Raw genomic sequence first — 27,953 nt, 5'->3', positions numbered from 1 at the left:
AAATGCGGCCCCCGCCCCGAGGGGACGGGAGGGGCCGGCGGTCGCCGCGGGGCTGGGAGGGTCGCTCCGGGGAGCGCCGGCCCGGGGCAGGGCTTGCGAGGGGGCCACCGGGGCCGGAGGGGGGAGGGCGGACGGAGGCGTCGCCCGGGCCAGCCCGGAGCCGGGTCTCTCTGTTTGCCCGTAAATAAAGCGCCCGGCCGCGGCCGGCCCGCATAAATGCCGGTGCGGCGGGGCCGGCTCGCCCTGCCCCACGCCGGAGAGCGGGCGCGGGCGGAGCCGGCGGCGGGGGCCCGGCCCGAGCCGCGCCGCCGCTTCAGGACGCGGAGGCGGACAGCGCTGCGCCGGGGGGCCGAGCCGAGGGGCGGCGGGCGGCCGGGGCGGGCGGCGGGCCGCCAGGGGGTGCCTCAGGCGGGGCCATGGCAGCGGGCGAGCGGGCGGAGGAGCCGCTGGCGGAGCTCAGCCACTACGTGGTGGCGCGGCCCGTCTACAGCGAGGCGGGCTTCCAGGAGGAGAACGAGCGGCGGCCGCCGCTGCCGCCCACCCTCCGCGAGCGGGCGCGGGCGGCCTGCAGGTGGGTGGCGGCGCCCGGCGCCGCTGCGTGAGGCGGCGGGAGCGGGGTGCGGGCAGCGGAGGCGGCGGGAGCCGGGGGACGCGCTGCCCCGGCGCCGGCAGACTCCGCCCGCCGGGGGACAAAGCGGCCCGAACAGCGCCGGTCCCGTCGACAGACGCTTCTGCCGACGGCTTCTGTCGTCGATAGCCGCTTCCCTTCGCGCCGGGGCGCGCCCCCAGGGTGCTGCCTTCGGGAGACGGCGCTTTGCCCGCCGCGTCCCTTCGAGAAGACACGGCCGTGCCGATCGCTGCCTCGCCAAACGGGCATCGCCCCAGCTTTCCGTCAGCTCGGGGGCTTTCCGGGTGCAGCCCCGTGGTCCTGTATTCATCACCTGTTCTCTCGCAGGTGTTCAAGAAAAAGGGCCTTTCAGATTACCAAGACCTTCCTGCCCATCCTGGAGTGGCTGCCCAACTACCGGCTGAAGGAGTGGCTGGTCAGCGATGTCATCTCGGGGGTCAGCACCGGCCTCGTCGCCACCTTGCAAGGTAAAGCCGGGCAGCCGGGCACCTCGGCCCTCCCTCCCTCCCTGCCCGGGGACGGTTCTGCAAGGCAGCACAGGGATGTCACGCAGATGGAATTACAAATCTGAGGCTTGTTATTTAATACTAGATATTAGGTATTATTTTACAATAAATAATTGATGGGTTTAATTTGTTCATTTTTTCTTCACTTGGCTACAAGATTTAAATCTCCTTTGAAGTGCTGTTGAGATGTATTTAACTTTTTTTTCCCCAAGCCTTTTACTCAAAGAGTATTCATTTTGATATTTAAAATTTTAATTACGTTGCGATAAATCAGAGAGGTCATGTGGTCTTATTTCTCTTTCTTGGTTATCTGAGCTTATAGCTCTCCTGCAGCTGCCTGCAAAAATCTAGTTATTGCCCCAAAACAATGCAACCTTGGTATCTACTCCCCTTTAACATTGGACCCATAAGGTTCTTCAGGTATCTGCAGAAAACAGCCTGCAAGGAGGTGGTGGCATATTCACATTAAAAAAAATTGTAAACTTGACGGATGGCTTGCAATCTTAAGTTTTCCATATTTCCTTGTTCCATTTATTAGGAAAGTATTCAGTAGATGAACAAATAGAAAAGTGGCAGAAATAAGTAATTAAAATAAGCTAGCTAAGGAAGACTTAAAGGGCAGAACAATTCTGCCTCAGGCAGCTGATAAGGTCTGCCTTCAAAGACAAGACTAGCTGTAACCCTAGCGCACATTCATTTCTTTCATCTCAATAGTGTTCTTACAGCAATTTTTCAGGACTAGGGGAGGTTAAGCTATCTGTAGCAACCCCAGATTTTACCTTAAGGGAAATTCAGCGTTTGCACAAGGGGCAAAGATTCACATGGGGAAGAAAGAAAGCAGTTTACAGATTCCCAATTAGCCACAATTTTTTCCTACTGTCTGTTCCCTTGGAGGGTGCTAGGAAGGCCCAGACTGGCAGAAAAAAAGCATACAAACTTCTGCCCCAGGCAGAGGGTGACCTGAGGAATAACGAAGTGATTTGTCCACAGCTTCACAGAGAGTCTGTGTCAGAGCTGGAAGATCTTTGCTGCAGTAGTGACACAGTTACAGGACTCCTCTGCCTTTTTAAAATGAACTGGGCTAGATGGGCTTTTGGTGTGAATTAGAACAGCTAGTATGCTCTTACTGTAACATCCTCATATTTTTTTTTACAGCGGGGCCTGATTTTCTCACAATTAGATTCCACTTGCAAAACTGATTTCTGAAATGTACTGTTTGGTCTCCTACCTATGTATTAAAAAAAAATAAAAATCAGTGCAAATCTAAAACTAGCTGTAATTTTTTTAAAAAAGTCATAATTCTGAAATTCTAAATGCGATACAGGGAAAATTGGCCAAAATGTTTGAAGAAAAAGAGGCTTCTGGGATCTTGAAGTCCCTAACTCCCAGCAACTGTGTGCATTGCTTGCAGTCCTTCCCCCAGTCAGAGTAGTACAACTAGCACTTCAACTGTTTTGAGTTCTGATACCTGAAGGCGAATACCACACCCTGCAGTGGGAGCTAACTGGGATATGATACTGAAGGCAACTTTTTTCTTTTTTTTTTTGTTGCTTGTTGGATTTGATGGCTTGAACAGGTATACGAAGGAAGACGATGATAAGGATCAAAACTGTCAAATTTGTGTGATTTACTTTTGTTTTTTAAGTTTATAAGCTGCTACTGAAAAAAAAAAAGCCTTATTTTACAAAGAGCTGAACACACTGAAGCAAATTTGTAGTGTAATAAACCAGAGTCTGCGCTTGAAATTTCTGTCTATAACTAGAACACTTCACATACCCCTCTCTTGTCTCAAGGGGCAGACCATTCACTCTTGCAGCAGCGTTCCCTCACTTAAACGTCACACCTGAGCCTATGTTTTGGGCTACCTATACAAATATAGGTATATCTCTCAGTATTTACTCATCCAACTACCAGTGTGGGATATACAATCATTTACAGTCATTGATACTCACATATGTGCCTGCAACTGATTTACGTACAAAACACATTCTAAATCATATCAGGGCAAAAGGAGTATTTTTTTCTGAATGTCTATTCTAGACAAGGTAGTAGTTTGTTGAGATGTTTTACATCTGACATTTTGACTATCTATCATTTCAGGTTTGGCGTATGCTTTGCTGGTTGCAGTTCCTGTTGGATATGGTCTCTATTCTGCCTTTTTTCCCATCCTGACATACTTTTTCCTGGGAACATCAAGGCACATCTCAGTTGGTAACTGCATGTGTTCAAGTTACAGTGAAATATCTATTACAAAATTGAACATTTTTATTTTATATGAGATAACTACTTTCTGAACCAAACTGCTTGTGCTGAATATTAATATTAGTTGGTTTGGGGGGCTTCAGGCTTGTTTCTTCTCTGTACAGCCAATTATCCATAATAACTAACTTCATTTGCGCACATGCATGCTTTTTGCTTGCGTTTGTGCTGAAGTTTAAATCTGGCCTTTGGCTACATTGCATGCAAGAAGTTACAAGATCAAGGCTCAGCAGACAGTATGAACAGACATTTTGTCTATCAGCTAAAGCTCAAGATAGCTAAAACAGAGCTCTTAGTCTTCTCTACAAGCCTTCCTTGCTGCATCCTTTTATGATCACTGTGGACAATGTCATCTTCTTGCCTGTTGGGGAGACCCAGAACCTGTGTGTCCAGTCCAGCCCCATTCTAGGTCCTCACATCAAGGCTAGGGGTATAGCCTTGTTGTGAGGCTTATTGATTCTTTCTGAATTCTTTCTTTAAAATAGGGGTTTATTTCCTGTCAGTTCTCACGTTTAAAATTCACGTTACAGCTTGATCACTGAAGTTTCTTAATTCTAAGAAAACACAGTCTTTCCTTGTTCATATGTACTGAGAATAGATTGTTTTCTCCTCCCAAAGCTTTGGCATGATCTTACGCTTTTTCATCAGCTTTCTTCTCTGCTGCATCAAATACTTCTGTATGTTCAGTCTGCTTTGTTAGCCTCTTCCTACCCTACCTGTCAGCTCACATTTGCTATCCAGGTCTGAGTTTCACCCCTACTTATGTTGACATTCCTACTTTCATGATTATCAAACACTCTTTTTTTTTTGCTTTCTCCAATACTCTAAATCATGAAGTGTCCTCCAAGGTGTCTGTAAAATTAACTTATCCCTCTTTAAGACATTTTGTGACATTTTCCTTTTCTGCATAATTTTAGTAAATAACTGCAACAAATACAATTACTTTTAGATTGTATGTTCCTGACACAGTGATCATTTACTCTCTCTGTATCTTGCCCGAAGTATAGTTTCAGTCATCTTTAGCCCATGTAATACCACACTACTGCCAAAAGATATGGTCCTACCCCTTGGTGCATGTTCCTGCCACCACCATGGTGTTGGGATTCCTGACCATGCAGCTATGTGGCAATGTGTATCAGCTGAAAACTAACCATGACCAAATAAATAAATAAATAAATAGATGTTGCTTTCAGCTGGATCAGTGATCTGTTTTGTCCAGTTGTGGTGCTGATACGAGGGATATGGTTGGAACTTGTTGCCCGTTTTCGCCTTGGTGCAGCCCTAAATTGGCTTAAGCAAAGCGTGAAACTGCATCTCTATGTACAACGCGAGTTATTTAAGGAAAGAATTGTATCTTAGTGTGATGTTTGCAGTGCCTGTGGCTCCTGGCTCCCTAATACTACTAATGTACCCCAGTTAAAATATTAAATGGATTTCCTGATTTAGAGTTTGCTTGTCTAGTCTGATAAAGGCTTCTTTTCAATGTATGTTAAACTTGAGTGTGTTCTGTTTGTCATTACAGGCCCATTCCCTGTAGTCAGTTTGATGGTGGGATCTGTTGTATTGAGCATGGCCCCTGATGATAATTTTCTCATAGACGGAAGTAATGCTACAGGGATTAATGGTACTGAGACACTGATAGACACTGAAGCCAGAGATGCACAGAGAGTGCTGATTGCTAGTACCCTCACATTTCTGGTTGGAATTCTACAGGTAAAATAGTTGGCTGGAAGATACAAGGTTGATATTGCTTTAATTTTAATGGAAAAACATACGGCATGGAAATATCTACTAGGGCAGTAAGGCATTTTCCTGCAGTAAAATGTGAAAATGAAGGAAAGTAATCTCAAACTCTGAAGAGATTTTAGGGGATCATTCTTCTTACCCTGGGCATAGTCTGTGTCAGCATGACTGGGGGCGCAGACAACAGAAGAATAGCCCTGTGATTGCAGACTGAAAGACCTGCATGAAACTAAGTGCTAATGGTGTATATCCTGGAGCATCCTTTCACACATTTCTTCAGGTCTACTTCATTTCCTTGGGTGGCATGATATTAAGCTACGCTAGGCTGCAGTGGGGGAAGATGGTCCTAAGGCTCTGTGTCAACAAAGAGAAAAGAACAAAGCATAAGAAATCACCAAATAAAAGTGTACCTTTTTGTTGTTTAGCAAGCTGTTATTCTTCATGATTTTTCCAGGTAGTATTTGGAGTCCTTCAGATTGGTTTCATTGTGAGATACCTTGCAGATCCACTAGTTGGGGGATTCACAACTGCAGCTGCTTTTCAAGTGTTTGTGTCACAATTGAAAATAGTCCTAAATGTTTCAACTAAAAACTATAATGGTGTCCTTTCAATAATATATGTAAGTATGTCCTTCTAATCTGTTTTGGTTTTATGCCAGAATTTTTGTATAATTGTTTATCTTCTGCTTCCATTTTGTACAGGAATGGTTCATATATATGGTGATAAGTACAGGGCATTCATTTTGTTTTCACTCTCACTCTGCTGAAGATCTTATTTATAGCTGTGGGACTTGTAAGTAGTTGCTTTCCTGGTTCCCCAGACCATGACGGTCTAATTGCCATACTGAAGTCTTTTTCAGGCAGAGCAGTTTTTCACATAAAGTTTAAAAATAATTATGCAGCAAAACAGTTTTTCTACTCTCGGTTGTCACTTCTGGAGACTACTTTCTGTCCCACCTCCTGCTTTCTGGCTTATTGTGAAGGATGTTTCATCATTTCTTAACACTGTCAGGTCATCTCCCAAAGCTGACCAGTGCCAAGCATCTTTACTCTTAAACCAGCAGGTCATTCAGGTAAAGGGCATCGTTCTCCATTCCACACTGTAGCCACACCTGTGAATACCTAAAGAAGGATGTGGATTCCCACTCTGTGGCCAGGTACCTACTGATTAGCTAAGGTGAGGCTAAATGTTGCTGTCACAAGTCCATTTGTTGATCTTAGAGAAAATGATCAAATGGAGAAATATCTTGGCTGGATTGCAAAAATATTGAATTCCTAGAGGTGTCATATTACGGAGTAGTCTCCTTCCCCAAGAGAAGTATTGAGAGTTTTGTCACTGAGTTCAGCATGAAACTATTCAGGTTCATAGTATTTTATATTTTCCATAGCACGTCACATCAGAATAACAGACTTCTGAAAGAGGCTGTTCTAGCAAAAAAAAAAAAGTATTTACAGATTTTACATGCCAGTTCAGGCAGCCAGACTAGCAAAAATACATTAGACATCTAGATTAGCAAAACCAGGATGACTACAACTACAAACAGCAAGGTAAAATTTAGCAAAAAAATCTGGTGAACTATTTGGAAAAAAAAAAAAGTATTATGTTAGGGGCCTTTTCAGAATTAATGAAAACTCTTTCCCTCAGAGCAAGGAAAATTAGATGAGACAAAGTACTATCTGATAGACCTTAGAGCAGACCTGGCAGGGTGATGGACTCATTAATCCAGCAGGTTTTTCTATCTCTATTTTTTATGTTTGTTGAAGGGTGGTACGTTTAGTAGAAAGTATTTTTGAAGAGGAATTACATGGTTCTTCCAGCTCCTGCAAGCCTGAGTAGAATGCTGACATTTTAGGTTAAAGCTCAAAGCTTCTGTGTTCTTAAAAGTGAGCCAAGTCAATGTGTTTGCAGATGTGTGTAGAGCAAAGAAATTGTGATTTCTGGTCTGCTCAACCAGTGACTTGCTGTGTCAGCTTCATTAAGTTTGGACTTCCTTCAGCAGTGGTGTTTAACAAACTGCAACACTAAGCATCCAACATTAGCAGAATTCACAACCCAAATTCAGGAAGTTACTGTTCCCCTGTGAAGTGGGGCAGCGTGAGAGATGGTCACTAAGAATGGGATCCGTGGTAAGCAGTACAATGGGCAAGAAATCACAGAATCACAGAATCACAGAATCACAGAATAGTAGGGGTTGGAAGGGACCTCTGTGGGTCATCTAGTCCAACCCCCCCGCCGAAGCAGGGTCACCTACAGCAGGCTGCACAGGACCTTGTCCAGGCGGGTCTTGAATATCTCCAGAGAAGGAGACTCCACAACCTCCCTGGGCAGCCTGTTCCAGTGCTCCGTCACCCTCAGAGAGAAGAAGTTCCTCCTCATGTTCAGACGGAACTTCCTGTGCCTCAGTTTGTGCCCATTACCCCTTGTCCTGTCACTGGGCACCACTTCAATGAAATGGCTTCAGTCACCCGAAGAATGGCATCTGATTCAGTGTTTCAGGCTTCTTCTTTAGCTTAGAAAATGTAGCTGACAAGCACTTAGACATTTTCTTGCAAAACCAGAGTCTTTTCAGTATGGTAGTGGTGGTTCTGCTGCTGCAACCCTCCCCTTGCCTTTAAACTGACAGCACAGTATTTGGGGAGCTAACTAGGATGAAAGAAGTCTGTTTCTAACCCCTTTTCTACCAGATTATTCTGTTAAAGCTACTTCACTATGCATGGAATAATTAAATTTTCTGGGAGACAGGGAGCAAGTGAGAATTGCCCTGATGCCTAGGAGGAGGACAGAGGAGTATTTGTAGCTTTTCTGCAGTCAGCCCTTCATGTTTTTCTCTGTACACTTGTTTGCAATAAACAATAGGACCAAGCTAAGGGTATAGCAAGGGTAAAGAAGGGAGCTTCCTATTGCAGCCAGGTTGTGAGAGTCCTCCAGCCTGAGACTGGGCTTTGATGGGAGAGTTAATGTACTATAAGGTCAAGTTTAGTGACAGCTTTTCTCAAGTGTAGGATTCTCCACAGGCTGCCAGGACCCACGTGTTCATACACGTTCTCTGGATGTCAGCGGTGGAAATAGGAAACATGTAATCCACAGACCGTATGTACTGGGCACGTAGTGAACCAGAGTTCTGCCCATGGGTCTGCTAGCTGTCTATTCAATAGAAAAATCAGGATCTCCCTTGCTATTCGGATAAAGCGAAGAAGCTATAGATCTTCCCTTCCTTGCTCCAAGAACAGGTAGAGGTAAAACACACGTAGGGGTTTGGCTCTTCTTATTTAGTCTTAATTACCTAAAAATAGGGAAGCAGAAGCACCCTGTGTGGACAGTTCTTGCAGTTATGCTTTTTTGGTTAAATTCACCATTAAATCCATTCACTGATTCTGTAGCACCTTGACAGTATGTTATCCTCAGGCTCCTCCAGGCCTGAACAAAGAAGTAACTTGGCCTCCTCCAAAACCCCATGCTTCTGGATCTTCTCATGAGTATTTTCATATCCTTCAAGTGGACATGAGCATGTTTTATGTTGTCATTTTTGTTTTTCAGACTCTTATCGAAACATTTGAAAACATTGGTACCACCAACATTGCAGATCTTATTGCTGGACTCCTCACAATTTTTGTCTGCATGGCAGTTAAAGAAATAAACGATCGGTTCAAACACAAGATACCTATACCTATACCAATAGAAGTTATTGTGGTAAGCAAAGGAGCATAACAATAACAGATAAAGTAGATGGGGATAGCCACAGGAAGACAAGAACCCTTTTCAAGCATTAAAGCTCTTGTTTTATTTTATTACAGACAATAGTAGCTACTGGCATTTCATATGGTGCCGACTTGGAAAAAAAATACAATGCAGGCATTGTTAAGAGCATTCCAAGAGGGTGAGTACCTTGTTTTGTGGGAAATAGGTATTATTTTAATTTGGTAAAAATGACAGTGGTAAGAGAAAAAACATGAAAGAGATATTGAGATCTGTAACCTGAGTTTAGAACTCAGAGCTGGAGATTTCCTGAGTTTTACTTCTGGCTCTGTCAATAATGAATAGAAAAATGACATAAATATGTTGCCTAGCTTTCCGTCATCTGTAACATGGGCTGAGGAACATCTGTGCTCAGTTCATGAAGTTCATCTGAGAATTAGTTGCTTCATGCTCACAAAGTGAATATATGACTATGGAAGATGTAAAAAACGAGGAATTGTTTAATAATTAAATTCTGCATAGATTTAATTTCTGTAGATGTGAGTTATCCCACTATGGTTCATATTCATGCCACTATTGTTATCCCAATCAATCTTGTCACTTCCACAGTCATAGGAGCAAGGATGTTCAGGATTACACTGGTAGAGACTTTCACTTGAAAGATTCAGAGCAGTTCACAGTAGTAACCTTCACATTCCATTTGGTATTCAGGGCTTGATTAATTAAAATTTGTGGAAACACAGTAGGGGATAAAAAGTTTTTGAGATCTTCTGAAGAAGTATGTTAACAATAGTATGAAGCGTCATTAACATATTTATGTAATTCATCATACTATTCAATACATCCATTATTCAGTGCTTCAAAAAATGTACTTTTTCACTTTGCTATCATAAGGCCAAATCTCAGTCATGCTGAGAACAAGGGGAGCTTTGTTGCTGACTAATAGCATCAGGATTTGGGCTATGGTGAACTAGATAAGCATGTTCTGTATGTCAATGGGCTGTTTCCACCTTTTTATTAACTTGCAACATTACACTTCATATTATAAGCAACCAGTATGCCTCCACCTCAAACTCCTTGACAATTTTAGTAAGAACAGAATTTGATTAAAGTTGATAACACTAATATATTTTCTAAATGCTAGATTTTTGCCTCCCGAACCTCCAGATGTCAGCCTGTTTTCCCAGATGATAGCAGCCTCCTTTTCCATTGCTATTGTTGCTTATGCTATTGCCGTATCTGTGGGAAAAGTATATGCAACCAAGTATGACTATGCTATTGATGGAAACCAGGTAAGTATAACCAAAATAGTTTATAGACATAGTGAATTTAAGTTCTGTTTCATGTTGACTTATGTAGCCAAATGAAAGGAACATCAGTCACACACATTTTTCAGACTAAAGTTGAAGTCTGAGAAGATAAATTCTTTCAACTATTGAAAAAAAATAGCTGAAAAGGCCATATAGTACCTGACACATGTACCACATAGACATGAGGCAGATGTGCTCTTATCTTCAGTATGGGCTTTTCATACTAATTAATTCATTCTATATTGGTTTAGTGACTGCAGTAGCTCTGCAAAGGTAATTAAAACTAAGCACTATATAGGGCAATTTTCTGGTGATGTTCAGTTGACATGGCCAGCTTTAGCAACCTGCTTTCCATTTCTACCTGTAAGATGTATTTTGAGGTGTGTTGCTGGGGCGACACGAAGACAATGTCAAGCTAAAAAGCTGCTCCAGACAGCTTTATTTAGGCTCAGTCTACATGCAGGATTTGTATCAGTTGAAATTTTCAGTTAAGGCATGATTTTATTCCTACAGAATAAATTATTGTACTTCTCAGCATGACACCAGTTACATCAATATAAATATACTTGCAACTGCATAGTTAAGTCCTGCAGCTTCACGAAAGTGAATGCCCACCAGCATATGAACATACTTGAATAACTGCCTGCACCAGATGGCTGAATTGTTTTAACTGCTGGTTTCTAAAGGCACATAGCTAGAATGTTACATGAGCTATGCATTGGCAAGCTCTTAGAGGATTCCTGCAGTTGTTCGGTGTCTTCACCAGGAGTTATGTGGCTTGTCCATGGGCATGGGAGAAAAATGTCAGAAAGCTTCCTTGTCCTGCATCTATGCTAATTTTGAATTTTATCCTTTGAACATAAAAGAAAATACACTCACTACAATAAATTGATCAGGTGAGCACTTTGTTTAATGACTCCTTCTTTATTTTAGTGCTGATGGATTACATAAAGTTTGATTTTGGAAACACTGTTTTTCAGTATGTAACAAAATTATACTTCCGAACATGCTGGTCACTTTACAGTACATGAAGTACATATCTGATAACACTTTGATTTAAAGTTGCCTAAAATGCATTGACTTTCAGTTTAATAAATACGAATGAATAACACATATTCCTGGAAGTGCTGTTTATGCTGTTCTTTTGTTGAATATACTGTTCTGCCAGCACTGATGTGCTTCAAAGATACTAATTAAATATTCTAGTAGTTGAATTACTGTCTATAAACTATGCTATGAATTTTACACATGCAGCCATGAATGATGGGCAGATAGTTTACTTGAACTGGAGAAGTTGAAATAACATCATAAAAGCAGGTAGTAAAATAATTTTGAAGGACAGGTCAATACTATTATCAGCTAGTGTTTATTTTATCTTCATAGACTCATAGATTATTAAGACCTAACACTAGGAACTATACTTACAACATTTTCTTGCAGAGCACAGCTGTTAGACGGGAATAGGCATGAATCATCTAGGTCTGTTCTGTTAAAGAACACGACTTCAAAATCCTGCTCTTGTAGTTGGAGCTTAATGAAAAGCTTAGAGGAAATTTCATTTTGGAGAAAAGAAGGGAGAGTAAAAATCAAATCTCAAAATTATATTTTTAAAAATTTACAGTGAGCAAAAAGCTCTTGTGACTATGTCAGCTTGGTGAAAACAATGTTCTTGTCAGTTATACGGGATGGCAGGCAGCTCCCAAACGCCTCATTTCCCAGCAGAGGAATGGCCCAGATCCCAGGACATAAAGCTCCCAGGGTCCTTGTCACTTGAGCAGAACAACCAGCATCAGTAGGCGCCAGCATCTGTGACCCTGGGGCAAGTCTATGAGAACGCTGCCTGGGACTCAGCATGAGTTCATTGGGATGTTCAGAGCGAAAAACTTCTGGCTCAACACACTAGAAGTTTTCAGTGAAACTGTGTTTTATTGCAAAGTTCCTGATTAATCCTACTAATAATACAATGCTTTGCATTAGTTAAAGGCTTATCTAAACTCAAACTGTTGTACTGTCTAAAATTGTTTAGCTGATAATACTTGGGAGTTAAATTTATACTAGTCCCATTTGTTGATGCAATTATACCAGTGTAACTGTTAGAAATGTTAGGTTTAATAACATTGATGGAAATAAGCTTGAAACGTCTTTACGGTAAGACAAGTATGACCACATTAGGGAGCATATAGCAACTTCATTGTATTGATTTCCAAACACAGGTAGTTACACTGGCACAAGAAGAGTCTGTGTAAACATTTAACGACTATTACTAATCCATACTCTTCTCAATATTATTGTGCTACCTACTTTATAAACCACTGTAGAAGCTATTGTCATTCTCCCCTGCAAAATTGTCTTCAGACATCTGTATTTACACAGTCATCCAATTATCTTTCAGGAGTTTATTGCCTTCGGGCTCAGCAACCTTTTTTCAGGTGCCTTTTCTTGTTTTGTTGCAACTACTGCTCTTTCACGGACTGCAGTCCAAGAAAGTACTGGTGGAAAGACTCAGGTAACGACCTCTTCTTACTAGTACTGTGCACGGGTAAATTTGATCTTCTGTAGGGTGCAGCTTTCACAATGGGATGAAAACATTCCTAAAATGATGGTTTTCCTGACACATGGAAAGCCACAGGTATCTTAGCTAGCAGCTTGTGCTCTGGTAGTGAATCATTTTTGTAGCTCTGCCAGAAGAGGGCAATGAAGTTTTACATAGCACCAGTTACATTAAGGGTCAGAAATCCCTCAAGTGAATGTCATTCCCAGTTAAGACACTGAGTTTGTCACAGTAGGAATTCAGCATGAGGGAGGAACTCCTCTCTCAGCTGCCCACGAGGTATTTAAGCTCCCATGTGCTGGCCTGAGCAGCTCTGCCATATGCCATTCTTCATTTGCCCATGTGCCATCTTTCTCATGTTGAGTATGCTACTCTGTTTTACAGTACTACAGCTTTGCGCTTTTTAACAGTGGAGAACTACAGGTTATCCAGCAGCCCCTTTTCCAGCTGACACACAGACTGCTCCTTGCATCTGTCCGTGCAGTGTAACCACTCCAAGAGCTACTACCTTGCGTGCAGTTGTTTACACTACCTGCTTAATTGATTTCTCTCTGTGTTAGCTGAAGTGTATAATGATTGCCCATGTACGTCTAAACACAATGGCACTTTGTCAGGTCTCCTTGTTCCTAAAGAAATGTAATGTGCAACTACTTGTACACTTGTCTTTGTAATCCTAGAAACTTAAGATAAAGTCTTAATCATTTCATTTCCTCTAAACACTCTGTTCTTCGCAGGTTGCTGGTATAATCTCAGCTGGAATTGTTTTGATTGCCATTGTTGCCCTGGGGAAATTGCTAGAGCCCTTACAAAAGGTACTGAACTTGTCCTCTGCAGCACAGCCACCAGCACCTATCAGATGCAAATGCTCAACTTTGATGGGCAGGATTAATAGCCCTGTTTAAACTATGATGACTGATACCAGATGAGGCTCTGGTTTATAGTGTATAATGTTAAGCACTATCTTAACATGCATCTTTGCTTCTGAATAACACTTTTTCATCATTTTTCTTCACAGTCTGTGTTGGCAGCTGTAGTCATAGCTAACTTGAAAGGGATGTTCATGCAAGTGTTTGATGTTCCCCGTCTGTGGAGACAGAATAAAGTGGATGCTGTAAGTAACCTAATTTTTTCTTTTCTCCCAAATGTTTTTGTCTGGTTTTCTATTTGCCTTTCAATGACATCCAAGTTTCTCTTAACTACCACGTCAAGATTTTTGTAGAATTAAAATCAGCAAACTTTTATGTGTGTCCTCAAAATGCAAGTGCCACTAGGTCAGTTAAAAATATCCTGGTTTAGAGCTTATCTCTTTATTCCCTATACCCCAAAGTAAGGGTGCCAATCAGGTATTCCTGCGCAGTGATGACTCCTTCATAGCAATTACCATGGCTACGGCCATCTTGTGTTGAGATGGCTTGAAAATCAGAATGAAGATGGCCTGTTGTAACCTTTACCATTTTGTTTTTATCTTTTGCACAGTTTATATGGGTCAGAAAAGCTGAGCGTTCCTTCATTCATGTGCATGTATTTGTGTTGTTACCACATTAGCATCTCATTTAGTCCTCAGAAAATTTTTTCTTGTTGTAGCAAGACTAATCCAAGCTAGAATGTGGATTCATTTGGCATGCTAAGGGATATATGAACAGGCTTTTCTTACAAACCACTATAACCATATCTCAGGGTACTTGCTCACATCTCCCACTGCGTTTTCTGTGGAATAGACCTTCAGTATGGCTGGTAGGGCAGGAAAAGATTGCATGGAAAGTATTTTCTCCATGCGGTCCTTACTATGCATAGATTTTACAGTGTGTGTCATTGGGCAGTACCTGCCTTAGGTAGATCTGAAATTTCTTAGTCAGTCATTTACTAGTCCACTTTATAAGCAAAAGATTCCACTGACTTCAGTGAGAAGTGCGAGCACTCAGCTTTTTGTTTGGTTGGGTCCACTGGGTTCTGCCTGGGCAGTGATGTGGAGAGGAACTGAGAAGCCCACTTCAACTGTTCTGCTTGAATATTCAGTGGAGACTTTAGAGAGTGCCATCAACCTATTAATATGAAAGGCCTCTCTTTGGAACAGTTCTGGTTCTTAGATATGACCGAGGAGCCCCCTTCCCTCTCTGTATGTCTGCAGGTGGGGTATCTTACAGTATTTTACATCTTGGGAAAATAAGTTCTTTCCAGTTTCTAAAGAAAGATTAACAAAGACTGCCGCCATCAGAAAGAAGAAAATGCAGTGGTTAACTGCATCCCCTTTAATTTCGCCAAAGTAACTGGATCTTTGAAAAATGTTGTTATGTTAAAAAAAACTTCTTTCCTAAAAAGCTAACTATGCTTAATAAGGTAGCGATGGATAGAAGCATCTTAGAGGAAGAGGAAGACTTTCGTATGGAAGTCAGCTAATTTTCGGTGTGCTATGATCATGTCCAAAGTTAAATTCTTCTGCTACTCATACTGTGTGGTCTAGCGATTCTTTAGTGTGACCAGGAGTTATATAATTAAGAGACTTTACATCTGTTATTTCTTCTCCAGATGATCTGGGTTTTTACATGTGTAGCGTCCATCATTCTGGGACTTGATTTGGGATTACTTGCTGGCCTTTTGTTTGGATTGCTGACAGTTGTGCTGAGAGTTCAGTTGTAAGTAACACAGGATCAGAAATAATTGTTAGAGTTATACCATGAAAAAGGAAGACAATATGTTGAAAAACAAGATGCTTTGTAGCAGAAAATCTGCTTGGGTTTACAAAATTCTTGAAATAGAAGAAATCTATTCTTTAGAACAGAACACTGTGTGCTATTGTTTAATTACACTGATAAAAAAGAAACTGCATTATTGTATCAGTATTAATTCTATATCACGTTGGGTACTCTGGTGGTACTTAGCCACATATTATTTATCATAGAATGCTTTGGGTTGGAAGGGACCTTTAGAGGTCACCTAATCCAACCCCCCTGCAATGGTCAGGGACATCTTCAAGCAGATCAGGTTGCTCAGAGCTCCGTCCAACCTGGCCTTGAATATTTCCAGTGATGGTACATCTCCCACCTCTCTGGGCAACCTGGGCCAGTGTTTCACCACCCTCAGTGTAAAAAAATTTCTTCCTTACATCCAGCCTAAATCTACCCTCTTTTAGTTTAAAACCATTACCCCTTGTCCTATCGCCACAGGCCTTACTGAAAAGTCTGTCCCCATCTTTCTTAAAAGCCCCCTTTAAATATTGAAAGGCCACAATAAGGTCTCCCCGGAGCCTTCTCTTCTCCAGGCTGAACAGCCCCAACTCTCTCAGCCTTTCCTCCTAGGAGAGGTGTTCCAGCCTTCAGATCATCTTTGTGGCCTCCTCTGGCCCGGCTCCAACAGGTCCATGTCTCTCCTGTGCTGAGGGCTCCAGAAGTGGACGCAGGACTTGAGCAGAACTTTATGTACCCACACAGCTGAGTTCTGGAAAGGGATAGGAACATTCCAGATCAAATATAAAAAGATGTATGAATGGCTTCTGTAATTAATACGTAACTATAGTAACTCTTAGCATGTAACATTACTACAGTGTGTTTCACATGCCAATAATCTTTTCACTTACTGCTTCTACAAGACTGAGTGTAAGCTTGTGAAAAAAGGGGAGAGAAAGCATGAGAATGAGACAAAATTTTGTGCTTGTGGCTGATTTGTTGCTGCTCAGAGCACATATGGTAGAGGAATGGTGAGAGAAGGTGGCTTTGCAGAGTCTTCTTTGGCCAACTGTTACTTTTCATTGATCTTTTCTCTGAAAATACAAGGTAACTCCTTTTCTTCAGCCTTGAGTCCAGAGACTGCGGTTACTAGCAATACCAAAGGATAGTTGCACTGTCAGCAAATGCATAAAAATAAAGCTTTGCAAAAATTGTTACAGAATGGTAGATTACAAAAAAATTGAATTTGAAGAGCTTCAAAAAACATTCCCAAATTCAACTCAAATTTGTGAAATCAAAATATAAAAGGGAGGAGAGGCTTTACAAACTTCAAAACAATTTGCTTCAACTGTTAAAAATGTATCTGGAGACTGCAAAATAGTTTGGTTTTGTTATTCACTGAATTCAAAATCAAAAGGGTTGGACAAAAAGTAATGTGAAAAGAATGTAAATGTATTGTAAATGTATTGTTTCAGTTGATGTGAAACGAAATAAGTGATCAATTTTTTTCAGAGTCAGAAAATTGTTTTTTTCATTCAAACTAATCTGCTTTTAAAACATTTTTCTGGTTTGGGAAACAAATGGAACAAGTTATTCATTCAGCTCTTCATAAAAATGGTGCAGCAAGTAGGCTGACACCAAAGTACCTTGTCCTTAGAAAGGACCATTTACTACAAAGTGGAAAAAGAACCTTGCACAGCAACTCAAAACAAAGATACAACACTCTTCCAGTGAGGCTATTAGCTTGGCAGAAGACAGCAGAGTACAAGAGTCTATGACAGTTTGTATGCAGCAATCCCTTCAATTCTGTGAATGCCCAAGTACGATGTTTACCTTCACGGTCTTTTCTTTTTGTTTCTGTTAGTCCTTCATGGGGTGGCTTTGGGAACATTCCTGGCACAGACATCTACAAGAAGGTCAAGGACTACAAAAATGTAAGTCATTGCTGAGTTCTTTCCCTTCGGTCTTCAAGCCAGTGCAAGACAAAGCTGTGCTTTGCATATTGTGGACAACTTCAATTTGGAAGTGGAGTGCTTGAAGATAACAAGTTTCAGCATTAAATTCTTCAGCTTGTTCCAGATGGTTGGTCCATATTGCATGCTGGGACTGTAAGTTTCTAAAAACGGGATCACCTCAATTATCAGCCGAGATACGCCATATTTTGTGAATTAGATATGTAGCTGAACTGTTGAAATAGTTAAACTGCTTCTTATTAGCCAAAATATGGTTGTTACTGCTTAACCTTATATTCTTTGGAAACAGGCTATAGAACCAGAAGGCGTGAAGATTCTGAAGTTTTCAAGTCCAATTTTTTATGCTAACATTGATGGACTGAAGAGCAGCCTCAAATCCACAGTAAGCGATATGTGATGGGTCTGGATCCTTCTTAACTGTCTTTTAGATTTCCTCAGAATTATATCTACGTAAAAGTAAATAATTTTGATGTCTTGGTCCTTTTTCCGTAGGTGGGATTTGATGCAGTCAAGGTATATAATAAGAGACTCAAAGCACTGAGGAAGATACAAAAGCTAATCAAGAAGGGGAAATTAAAAGCTACTAAGGTAAATCAAATTTGTTTCCTTCTATTTTTTCTCAAAGGATTACTGTTAGAGTTTATTACTTTAGCCTTAATTATGAGTTCCTCTGTTCTCATCTTTAAAATAAAGACGGAAAAGTGTCACTTACTGTGGTAGGAAGTCTGGGACCTGCAGGAGACTTAGCAGAGCAGGACACCTATTGCCAAAGACCTCCCAGATTCAGGCAGCTGTGACGGTCATAGTGTTAACAGGAGTGAAAGCAAGAGAATCCCTGCTCTTACCTCTACTCCTCACGACCCTGGATTGTCTCTGTGCAGTAAAAGCGCTGGCTCTTTCATGTGTACATGCTCCTATTACCCAGCTTCCTACGCACAGGTGAGCTGTATCAGTTGGCTGGTAGACGTAGCCTTCCACATCCTCTTTACAAAAAGCAGCATATGTTCCTCTGAGTATGGAATGTACATTTCAGTAATTAAATGCTTACAGGAGTGGACAGGTACAGGCAACCTATTGAATCTCCAGAGCAGGAAGTTAAAAAGGAGTTTTCTGTTGTCATTGCTCTCAGTGCAGGATGCAGTATTTCCTGTACATATTACAGTTTATGATGCAGTTAAATGCTCAGTTATGTGACATTCCAATTTTGACCCAGTCACTATACCATGTTATCATATATAGTAAATCTAGTTCAAAGCTGAAAATACTGGTCTTAAATGTCTCCTAGAAATAAAGTTATTGAGGGAGGATGTAGCTCTGAGGTGTTTATTTTTCTGGGTAGTGGACTTTTTGCAGGAAGATGCTCTTTCAGTAAAGAAAAAAGAGGAAAGGAAATATGCTGCACAGAGGAGGAGGTAATTATGTGTTCTATCTTGATTTTCTTTAAATTCTTGGATGCAGTATTGTCGCCCAGCACTCGAGACAGACAGGTTCTTTTAGGGATGGCAGAATGGTGATGGCACTAAATTGTAGTTACAATTAAAGCTTTATTTTTCTTAACAGGATTTTATGATTAGTATAGCGCAGAATTTATGATTAGAATGGGACAGGTTTTCTATAAAAAGAATGAATGTAGTACACTTTATAAGTGGTGCAATACAGAATTTATAATGCCACTTGAATTATAGTTTCTAATCACCTAGACCTTAACTTATGGTTTCTAATGACCTGGACCCTCTTCAGATCGGATCAGATCTTAATACATGGTTTGACATACCAATATAACAATCATAATCTAGACTCAAAAATCATATAAAAGAAGACAAATCACCCAGTCCTCGAAAGAAACCAATGATGGTGGAGGTGTCCCTGGCCACCGAGGGGGTCACAGGTCTCACTGTCCAGCAGCAGTTCCAGTCCAAACTCCCCACTTAGGACTTGTAACTGCTTGATTTTATAGACAGTGCTCTGTGCCCTGTTACACTTCCCTGTTCTGTGACAGGGTCATCAGCAACATCTGCTTGTCCAGGTGCCTGGGACCTTCAAGGCCGGCAAGGAAGGGAGTAATCAGCCTGGCGCCCAGGAGTCTTGAGGCTGGTAGGGAGGGGAAGAAGAAATCTGCTTGGTTTGTCTACTTGGTTTACAGGATCTTCGAGGCCTGAGAATGAGGGGAAAGGGAATGAATACGTGACCTGCTTGCTCACAGAGAATGGCTGCTTGCCTTATAGAATGGCATTAGTTATGCTAACCACAGCAGGAGGTACTCATCACAAGTATCTGTCTTGTTCATTCCTGAAACAGAAGGTATCACAGGAAAGTATTTCCTGTAACTCAAAAACTTTCTCCATGATTAAATGATATATTCCCTATATTATCTTCACATTAGAATGGCATCATCAGTGAGCCTGGTATTACTAATGAAGCTTTCGAGATTGATGAAGAACCCGAAGACAACGAAGATCTTCAAGTTCCCACCAAAGAAGTAGAGATCCAAGTGGACTGGAATTCAGAGCTCCCAGTCAAAGTAAACATCCCCAAGGTGCCCATCCACAGTCTCATTCTTGATTTTGGAGCAGTAACCTTCTTGGATGTTGTAGCTGTGAGATCAATAAAAAACGTAAGTTCATTTTTTTCTGGTGTTCTGTGAAAATGAAACTACTCAGTAGTATGTAAATCAAGGGCTGTTAGCTAAAGTTAATTTCTGAGTTTTTAGAAGTCTGTTGTTGAAAAATACCTTCAAAACTTATACAGAAAGAGGTAGAATATTGGTGTGTGTATATTTTAGGTGGAAAAAAAATCGAAAAAATGCATTAAAAGAAAAATATGAAAGTTGCATAGTCAAGTATTCTAAAATTAGAACTGCAAAATGTGGTCCCCTTGTATGCATATGTTATGAAATATTTTAGTTATATATTTTCTTTCCACATGCCTCCTGCTTTAATCTGGGCACAGGAGGATGCTAACTCAACACAGAGGTATTAAAATTTCATCTTACCATCGCTTTTCAGTCTTTAGCCACAAGATTTATTCGTTCCATATTATTTAAATTACGAAGAAAGGAAGAATGATTGATTTCTTTACAGGGTTTTCTGTGGCTAATATCAGAGCACTTCATCAACATTCATTAATTCATCTTCAAACATCACACTACCCAATAAGGAGATAATATTCCTAGTTTAGGGAGAGGGAAATGAGGTGGAGAGATTAAGGCCAAGTATTTCCATTATTTTTTGGTGCCCCTTTACAAGTTTGTAGGACCAGAATGTTCAGTCTTTAGTCTTTTATGATACTTCATATGTTCAGATTGCTGCTTTCACTAACTTCATTTTGCAGCTGGGATTGCTTATCCTATCCATAAACCAGATCTTAGATTACCCAGACTCTAGTTTAACAATGAACAAAAGGGGATAGAGTTGGCAATCACCTCTGAAAATATTATTCTAAGAGACTTGCCGGCCACTAGAGAGCCAGGGGTAGAATCCCATCTCCCACCTTTTAACTAACTGAAATACAAGAGTGCTATGTGCCTTGCGTCAGCCTTCTGCCTAGTTTCGATTCAGTTCTGGCTTCTGGGACAAAAGACATATGGGGTCCACAGACATGATTCTTTGCATATGCAGCATTTTCATCCAAGAACAGGTGCATGTGGTGCACTGCATGAGGGAAAAAATCTGTGCAAAAAAATTTGCATGTACCAATGAAAGATTGTATCATATCACACATACACGGCGGGAAATAAAGCTTGCTCAGGCCCAAGTGGTTCTCACTTGAAGAGACATGATTATTCGTATTACAAGAACAGAATAAGAACCTTATTAGGCAGCACTGTACCGATGTGTAAAATTGATAGTTCCACTTACATAGTCAAAGATAGGCCACTTCAGCAACCAGGTACTTAACTACTGGATTTTTATAGCGAAGTATGGCAGCTCCTTATTTATGATGAATAAACAAAACATTCAGTTTGGGATGAAGACACTCAGAAGCAAATAAAGTGTTTGTGTGCCTATACGTTATATATAGACATACATACATACATGTATTTTCTCCTTACAGACTTTATATATTTATGTCCTTTTTGCAAACTTTTATTTTTTTAGATAATTAGAGAGTTTGAGAGAATTGATGTGAGAGTATACTTTGCTTCATATCAAGGTAAACATCCAAATATTTCTACTACCACTCATGCAAAGAATAAAATGAAGATGAGAAGGGATGAGAAGGGATCTCTAGATGTGTCTGTGGAAGCATTTGTTCTAACAAAAATGTGAATTATCACACTGATAAACATGGTGGGCTGCGGTGGGACACAAAGAATAGTGGGGTTTAAAGGAAACATGGAAAGTGTAAGCCAAGATAAAGCTATGATTGATTGATTTGGCGGTACATTTGATTTCTGATAGTGTATTTTATATTTATTTTGACATTTATTTCTTAAATTATTTTTAATTGTATTAACCTGTTATGACTGTTCAGACAACCTTATATCTCAATTGGAACGGAGTGCCTTCTTTGATGATATTGTCAGAAAAGACATATTCTTCTTGACTGTCCATGATGCTGTGCTGTACATAAGGAATCAAATGACACACAGTGACAACCAGGATCCCATATTTGAGAAGGTAAGGGTATCCAGTAGTACATTTCCCTTCCTTCTATCATCTAGCATTCATTCTTGGAATTTCCATGACAGCATGGCATGGTCAAAAACTAGACATAGAGCTGTAGTACAAAAAAAGTAAGAGTCTAGTAAATTGGACAGCTTCTGTAGTACATGAATATTTTGCTAGGTCAAAGGAAGTGTCTGTTGACCCCAAGATCTTGTTAGTGAAAAGAACACGAGAAACAGGACATATGGAGAACACTTCATTCTGAGACACATTTTCTAGTTTCTGACAACTGGCAGCTTAAAAACTTCCTCAGCTGGAGGCTGCATTTGGACCATTATATTTAATTGTCACAGATGGAGTTTTCTTCGATGTGGCTGTCATACTTCCTTTGGAACTCCTTTACACGTTTTAGCTTGACACTATCCTGTGGAGACGGGTTCTGTAATTTTAAATGTGTTATATGACAAACATTTCCTGTTTGGTTTAAGCCGGCTGGATTTCTGGATTGTTAGCTGCAATGAATAATCATTCCCTGCTCCCTTTCCCAACACTATTAATAATTTCATATACCTCTATCAAAGCTGAAGAGTCACATTCTACTTGGTGTGAGTGCGCGTGGAAGCTGTTCCATGCCAGTGTTCATTCCTACTGCCCTTCGCTGTGCATTTCCTAGTTGTACTCTGTGTTTTTTGAGACAACCAGAACACTCTGTAGTGCTTAAAGATGTGGGCCCACAATAGGAAAATGGCCTTATAATGTGCTCCTGTCACCACAATTCCTTCCCTAGCAATCACCATTTCAGTATTATGAATAAATCATAATTAAAATTAATATTACTGATAAATAACTAGGATGGGACCCTTATTTTTGATAATTTTTGCATGCTGCTGTCTTATAATAGAGATTAACATTTTGACAAATCTATACAGCTGTTTAGAGAGATTCTGCTTTTATTATTTTTACAAAGCCATAACTAGTCATATGAGGAGAGGCAGGACCAAAAGCTTTTCAACATTTAAGTTCCTCTCAGCTGAACTAAATCAACAGCTTTGTCAAGGAACAGAAAACAACAGACTTTTGTAAGTTGCGGAAGTTATTTTAAGGTATTTCAGACTAATAAATCAATTTCAATGATACAGACAACCTGTAACTCACCATGTTTCTTAATTTCTGTCTGCCAAGATTTCGCTCATGCAGGAGTCTAAAGAACCCATAGAATTCACAGAACCAAGCCCGACTGATGATGAACTTGATGTTCAGGAAGAGGTACGCACTTTAGAACTGAATCTGTCTATTACTTACAGAATACTGCTGGCTTTATTCCTTTGCCTGTAGCATTGAGTCCTGCTGTGAGAGTATGGCGGATGAACTGAGCCCTCAGCGGTTTCCCTCTCCATAAATAAATACCCTTCTGGGTACCTGAATGTCAGTGCTCAGTGGAGGAAGTGAAGTTTTCCTTGAGATGTAGTATATTCTATGTGCACAACCATCTCCTGATCTCTGTTGCTTTAGGGCTACTTTTGCCTTACACAGGCTTATAAATAGATCTAAACACGAGTTAGGTAAGGCTCACCTGAGTCTAAAATTATGGTGAACCCCCATCCTTCATTCCTCCTTTTAACACAGCAGACACCTTCTTGCACAATCTGAACATTTTACAGTAAGGTGCAGCAAAGCTGTATGCTGAACATAACCTACATGCAACAACACCAGTCCATTAAAGCAATAACGTGGTACTTTGTATTTACAGAATTCTCCCAGAAATTAAAGTAGCACTTACTGCTAAAATAACAGTGTGGCACAGAGGCCACTTTTTCAGAAAACGGGAGATTGGGCTACGTGCCCATTTCCAGCCTGAGATGGATTAAGTTACTGATGCAGCAATACCAGTTACTGGGTGTCCCTCCTATTATGCTATTGTGGCACTAGTCAGAACTCTATTCTTAATTCCCAACCTGAAATGCAGTAGTGCCCTGTGCTTGGCCTCTGCTGCAGGCACAGGAATGCTGTGACCCTTCTCTCTGTCGTGCTCGAGCAAAATGCTGCAGCAAGGCTGCCGTGCGTGTAGGATGTAGAGGTCCCCAGAGGCAAGTAGGTAAGAGGAGGTTGTGGCTGTGCAGAGGTTCTCAGCATCACCCTGCACTGTAGTTTCTACCATAGCATGAAGCCTCGTAGAAACAGATGAGGTCAGCTTGGAAGGCAGTTGGTGAGAGGAGAAACTGGGACCTGAAGCAAAAGCCTCTCAAACTTCATCAGGGGTTGGTAAGCAGATTGTGGTACGTACTTGGTACTCCTGATTCACCCCCTCCTTTTTTGGCTGGTGTGAATATTGCAGGAGACCCAAATATTATTCTTTATCGCTAATATGGGGAGAAGCACTTTCCACTTGTCTGTACAAGTCACAGTGCAGAAAGGAGTGAAAGATTAAAAAAGCTAGAAGGACATCATGGTTCTGTGGCAGAAGCATTTGGGAATGTCAGGCTAAAAAGACACGAATTCTGATTTCTATGCACAGGATTTCTTAGACATTTATATTATTGTCATTAAATAAGAAAAGAAGCCAGACACAAAACTACAAATCCAAGGTCAGAGAGTGTTCTGAGAGGTTTCTGTCCTCCACCTTTATAGCCACAGTTTGAAGGTGAGAGCTAATAACCTTCAGACCTGCATCTTCCTGACCGAATTGTCCAAAGCAGACACAAGTCAGAGGGACGCTACTTCAGAACAGTTACTTTCTCTGCACTTTCACTGAGGCCACGTTGAACTCGGTAGTTTTTAGTTAACACATCCACAAACATTTTATTTCGCCAAGCCGTGTGTACTCAGAACTAACCATGGCCTGTTTCTCTCCACCTTTTGAAAACCATTTCACTAGGCTATGCGCAGACTTGCTTCATGAAGACGGACTGCTGGTACTGTCTTACCTGCGAACTCACAGCAATATTTATGCACCGGTACTATATAAGCATTTTCTGCAATGAAACCAATCTTTACACTTGAAGAAAACCCTGATTGTTTGTCTGAATGGTACAGATCTCTAGAAATCTCCGAATTTTAGCTAACGTTATCCCAGAAATATTCTGGACCTTGATTCAGCAAGCACTTTCCGATACGATATATTGATAAAAAAAATCAGAAGACTGTTACAAAAGATGTACTCAGTTTTGGGACTAGTCAGGCAGAAGGTGCATGACACTGTTTCATCAGTGGGAACAGGACGAAAAGCTGCTTCGTGGTCTGCCCGGGAGAGTTGAGGAGACCAAGATCTTTGGGTGGCAGGCCTTTTGTTCCATATTTGTACGATGCCCAGCGAGAGGGCACGAATTCTAGCTGGGCAAGGGTTTGCAATTCTAGAACATTTGTGTGAGCATACGTGCTGAAAAAAGTATTGAAAAATGTATCATGATCCTTTTTTCCAAGCAACTACTTAAATGGCTGCAGGCTGTTCGATAACTGAAATGGGTGAGAGGTGAAATAGTCAGATGAACAGAAAACAGCACTGAATTACTAGAAAACTTTAAAGAGAAGTTTCAATAGAAAAGGCCCTTGGATATAGGTTCATGAGTTCTGTATTAATCCTTTTGTAGCAAATCATGCACTACTATTGATGATCATCCCTAAAATGAAGTATATACTGAAGATTATTTTGGCTAGGTTACATATCTTTCATCAAGAGGCAGATCATAACATAAATTAGATTCAGGAAAACCTTAGTCCTCAAGTACTTAACAGAATCTGTAGAACAGGCTGCCACTGAGTGCAAGTCAGAAAATCAGAATGTGGCCTAGCAATAGAGGTTTGTGGGGTTTTTTTGAATGGAATATAGGAGTTTGTTTAATGAATAATTATATTTTTGTATAGCATATTTTTTCTTTTAAAATTCTACATTAACTGCTGCTGTTCTTTTACATTTGACAGTCCATAATGCACAAGTGCAATAATTTACAAAAGATAAAGGATTTGACCTGCAAAACTTTAATCCTTACTTTAGGACTATGTAAAATAGATATGCAGGAAATCAATGTTCTTACTTTTCATGAAGAAGAAATGTGTTTTGATAGAAAACAGACTGCTACCTTAAAATTTTTTAGCACTATATGAATTTCTTAAATGGAAAAAAAAACCCTGCATGATGAGGGAACAGATAATAGCAAAAGTGTAAGAAATGTCCGGGTATAAAATCCCTTTAAGTTTCACAATGTGGGCTAATTAGCTTCAGTATGTTCACATATTTAAGTCTCCTTATTTGATTACGTCAGAGAAATTTTCCTATGAATTTTTCAGTGAAATTTTCCTATATCACACAGAGAAGATTTTTGCCACAAGTAACATTAGCAGAAAATCTCAGGTGAAAAGCTAAGCACTAAATAAATTATTGTGTCCTAACGACCCGAGTGAACTCCATCAAGATCAGTGAAAAAAATCCTGTAAGCTTCAGTCAATTGGACAGTATCTTACACAGCAGGTAGCAGCACCAGACTGACATCTGTATTCTTTCATTAACACAAAAAACTTCAGCCTTCATGACAGCCAGTGATGTTTCTCATTTCAAATGCAATACAGGCTCGAACCTAGACAGTATCGATGTTCCAGTCCAAGCCAGCACAAAGGCATGTTTGTATTTACAAACAGACACATGCCATGGGTATGTCAGACTGGCATCTCCGCCAGCTGGGAAGGAGGTGTGTGTGTAAGAGGCAAATCGGACTGATCTGCTCCTCCTCAGACGGAAGCACTGACTTCTGTTCACGCTGACGCTTAGGCTCTGGCTGTGATTTGACAATTTGCGCTTTTAGTGCTACCTGTCCTCATTCCCTCCCCTTCCGTTTGCCAGCCTGGCTCGGGAGGTCGGCACTTCTGCCCACATCACTGGCAAAATCTCCCTGTCCAGGCACGGCCCCAGCTTACGCTGCCCTGAACGGAAGCCGCTGTTGCCAGGGCACAAGGCGGTGAAGGACAAGGCCGCTAGCACATTTCTCAGAAGTTGTACTGCTTTTCTAAAGTGGATGTACATTTTATGTAAAATGTAAAAGGTTCTGCCTGGGACTGATAAGTGAGCTTTCAGCTAATTTTTAGGCAGAACACATACAATGGAAAAGATGGTATAAAAAATTATAGTAGTGGATTTTTTTTTCCTCAAGACAACATCTGCACTGTGGAGCTTGAGTATAGATTCTTACTTGACCAGAAGCATGGGCTTACATTACTTTTTGAACCTTCTCCAGTTCTTGTCCATACAGATATTTAGAAAAAGCAATTAAATATTCAACAGTCTTCCAGTTTCCTTTCCAAATAGCTGGAATTAATTGTGATAAAATATGATGCAATGCACTTATTCTTGGCCTGCGCATTTCTTCTAGGCATGGTTGTATTCGTTCTTAATTTAACTGGCACAAAATATTCAACTTTTTCTGAAAAACAGCATTGCACACAAAGCTTACATTTACACAGAAGGGTAAGAGGCAACATGCAGAAGGCATTCAAATACCTTTCCCTGTGGGCCAGGGAGTATGTGCTGCTTAATTTTCTATCCATGTATCCATCAAGGATACCAAAAAAATGCATTTTGCAATCAAGCTAGAGTTCTACACAACTTTGTACTAATTCAAACGTCCATAAGGAACACAACTGGACGTGTTTATCTTTTTCCAGCAGAGTGAAGAAGTGATATTTTTGTATGCATTTTGAGTATTCTGTCTTTGCATGTCAGGTATTAAATTGGGAGAGACATTTTAAGTTTTTTACCCTTTTAAAAAGCTGCATTTTAAAAGTAATTGTATTCATTAACTAGAAAATAAAGTTGTGCGTACTGAAAACCTGCTCCATACATTTGCCACGTTTGGTTATTTTTTTTTTCTTTTAAGCTCCCGCCTCGGTGAATTCCTGTTGCCGGGACACAGAGCGTGTCACGAAGGGATCAGGCTTCCCTCGGCCTGCTCTCCCAGGAACACCGCAGCCAGACGGGAGAACCTGTTCGCTCTGCCTGGCGGGGAGAAGGAAGGCACGTCAGCCCTAAC

The 27,953-nt window shown here is 40.9% G+C and overlaps 1 protein-coding gene across 5 annotated transcripts; it reads left to right on the top strand.

Moving 5' to 3' along the window:
• Nucleotides 1-409: 409 nt before the first annotated feature.
• On the top strand, nt 410-27,761 carry SLC26A4 (solute carrier family 26 member 4). 5 transcript variants are annotated; one of them, XM_075429052.1, is made up of 20 exons: nt 410-571; nt 956-1,095; nt 3,235-3,345; nt 4,916-5,106; nt 5,591-5,755; nt 8,674-8,826; nt 8,931-9,013; nt 9,977-10,124; nt 12,535-12,648; nt 13,428-13,505; nt 13,709-13,804; nt 15,220-15,326; nt 17,221-17,290; nt 17,619-17,711; nt 17,822-17,917; nt 19,713-19,943; nt 21,427-21,481; nt 21,803-21,948; nt 23,119-23,202; nt 24,812-27,761. In XM_075429052.1, the coding sequence occupies exons 1-20, from the start codon at nt 417-419 to the stop codon at nt 24,833-24,835; spliced, it is 2,340 nt and encodes a 779-aa protein (XP_075285167.1). In that variant the 5' UTR covers nt 410-416; the 3' UTR covers nt 24,836-27,761. The 5 variants fall into 5 exon arrangements, 4 of the variants coding, with proteins under 4 accessions (XP_075285167.1, XP_075285171.1, XP_075285168.1 ...); XR_012764884.1 differs by lacking the exons at nt 23,119-23,202; nt 24,812-27,761 and adding an exon at nt 20,279-20,301 and having other exon boundaries at nt 21,803-21,830; XM_075429056.1 differs by lacking the exon at nt 5,591-5,755.
• Nucleotides 27,762-27,953: the final 192 nt, after the last annotated feature.

Source organism: Opisthocomus hoazin, chromosome 8 (assembly GCF_030867145.1).
Source record: "Opisthocomus hoazin isolate bOpiHoa1 chromosome 8, bOpiHoa1.hap1, whole genome shotgun sequence".
Classification (NCBI taxonomy): domain Eukaryota; kingdom Metazoa; phylum Chordata; class Aves; order Opisthocomiformes; family Opisthocomidae; genus Opisthocomus; species Opisthocomus hoazin.
The sequence above is the reverse complement of the archived record's forward strand: the minus strand, read 5'-3'. Positions and strand labels throughout refer to the sequence as shown.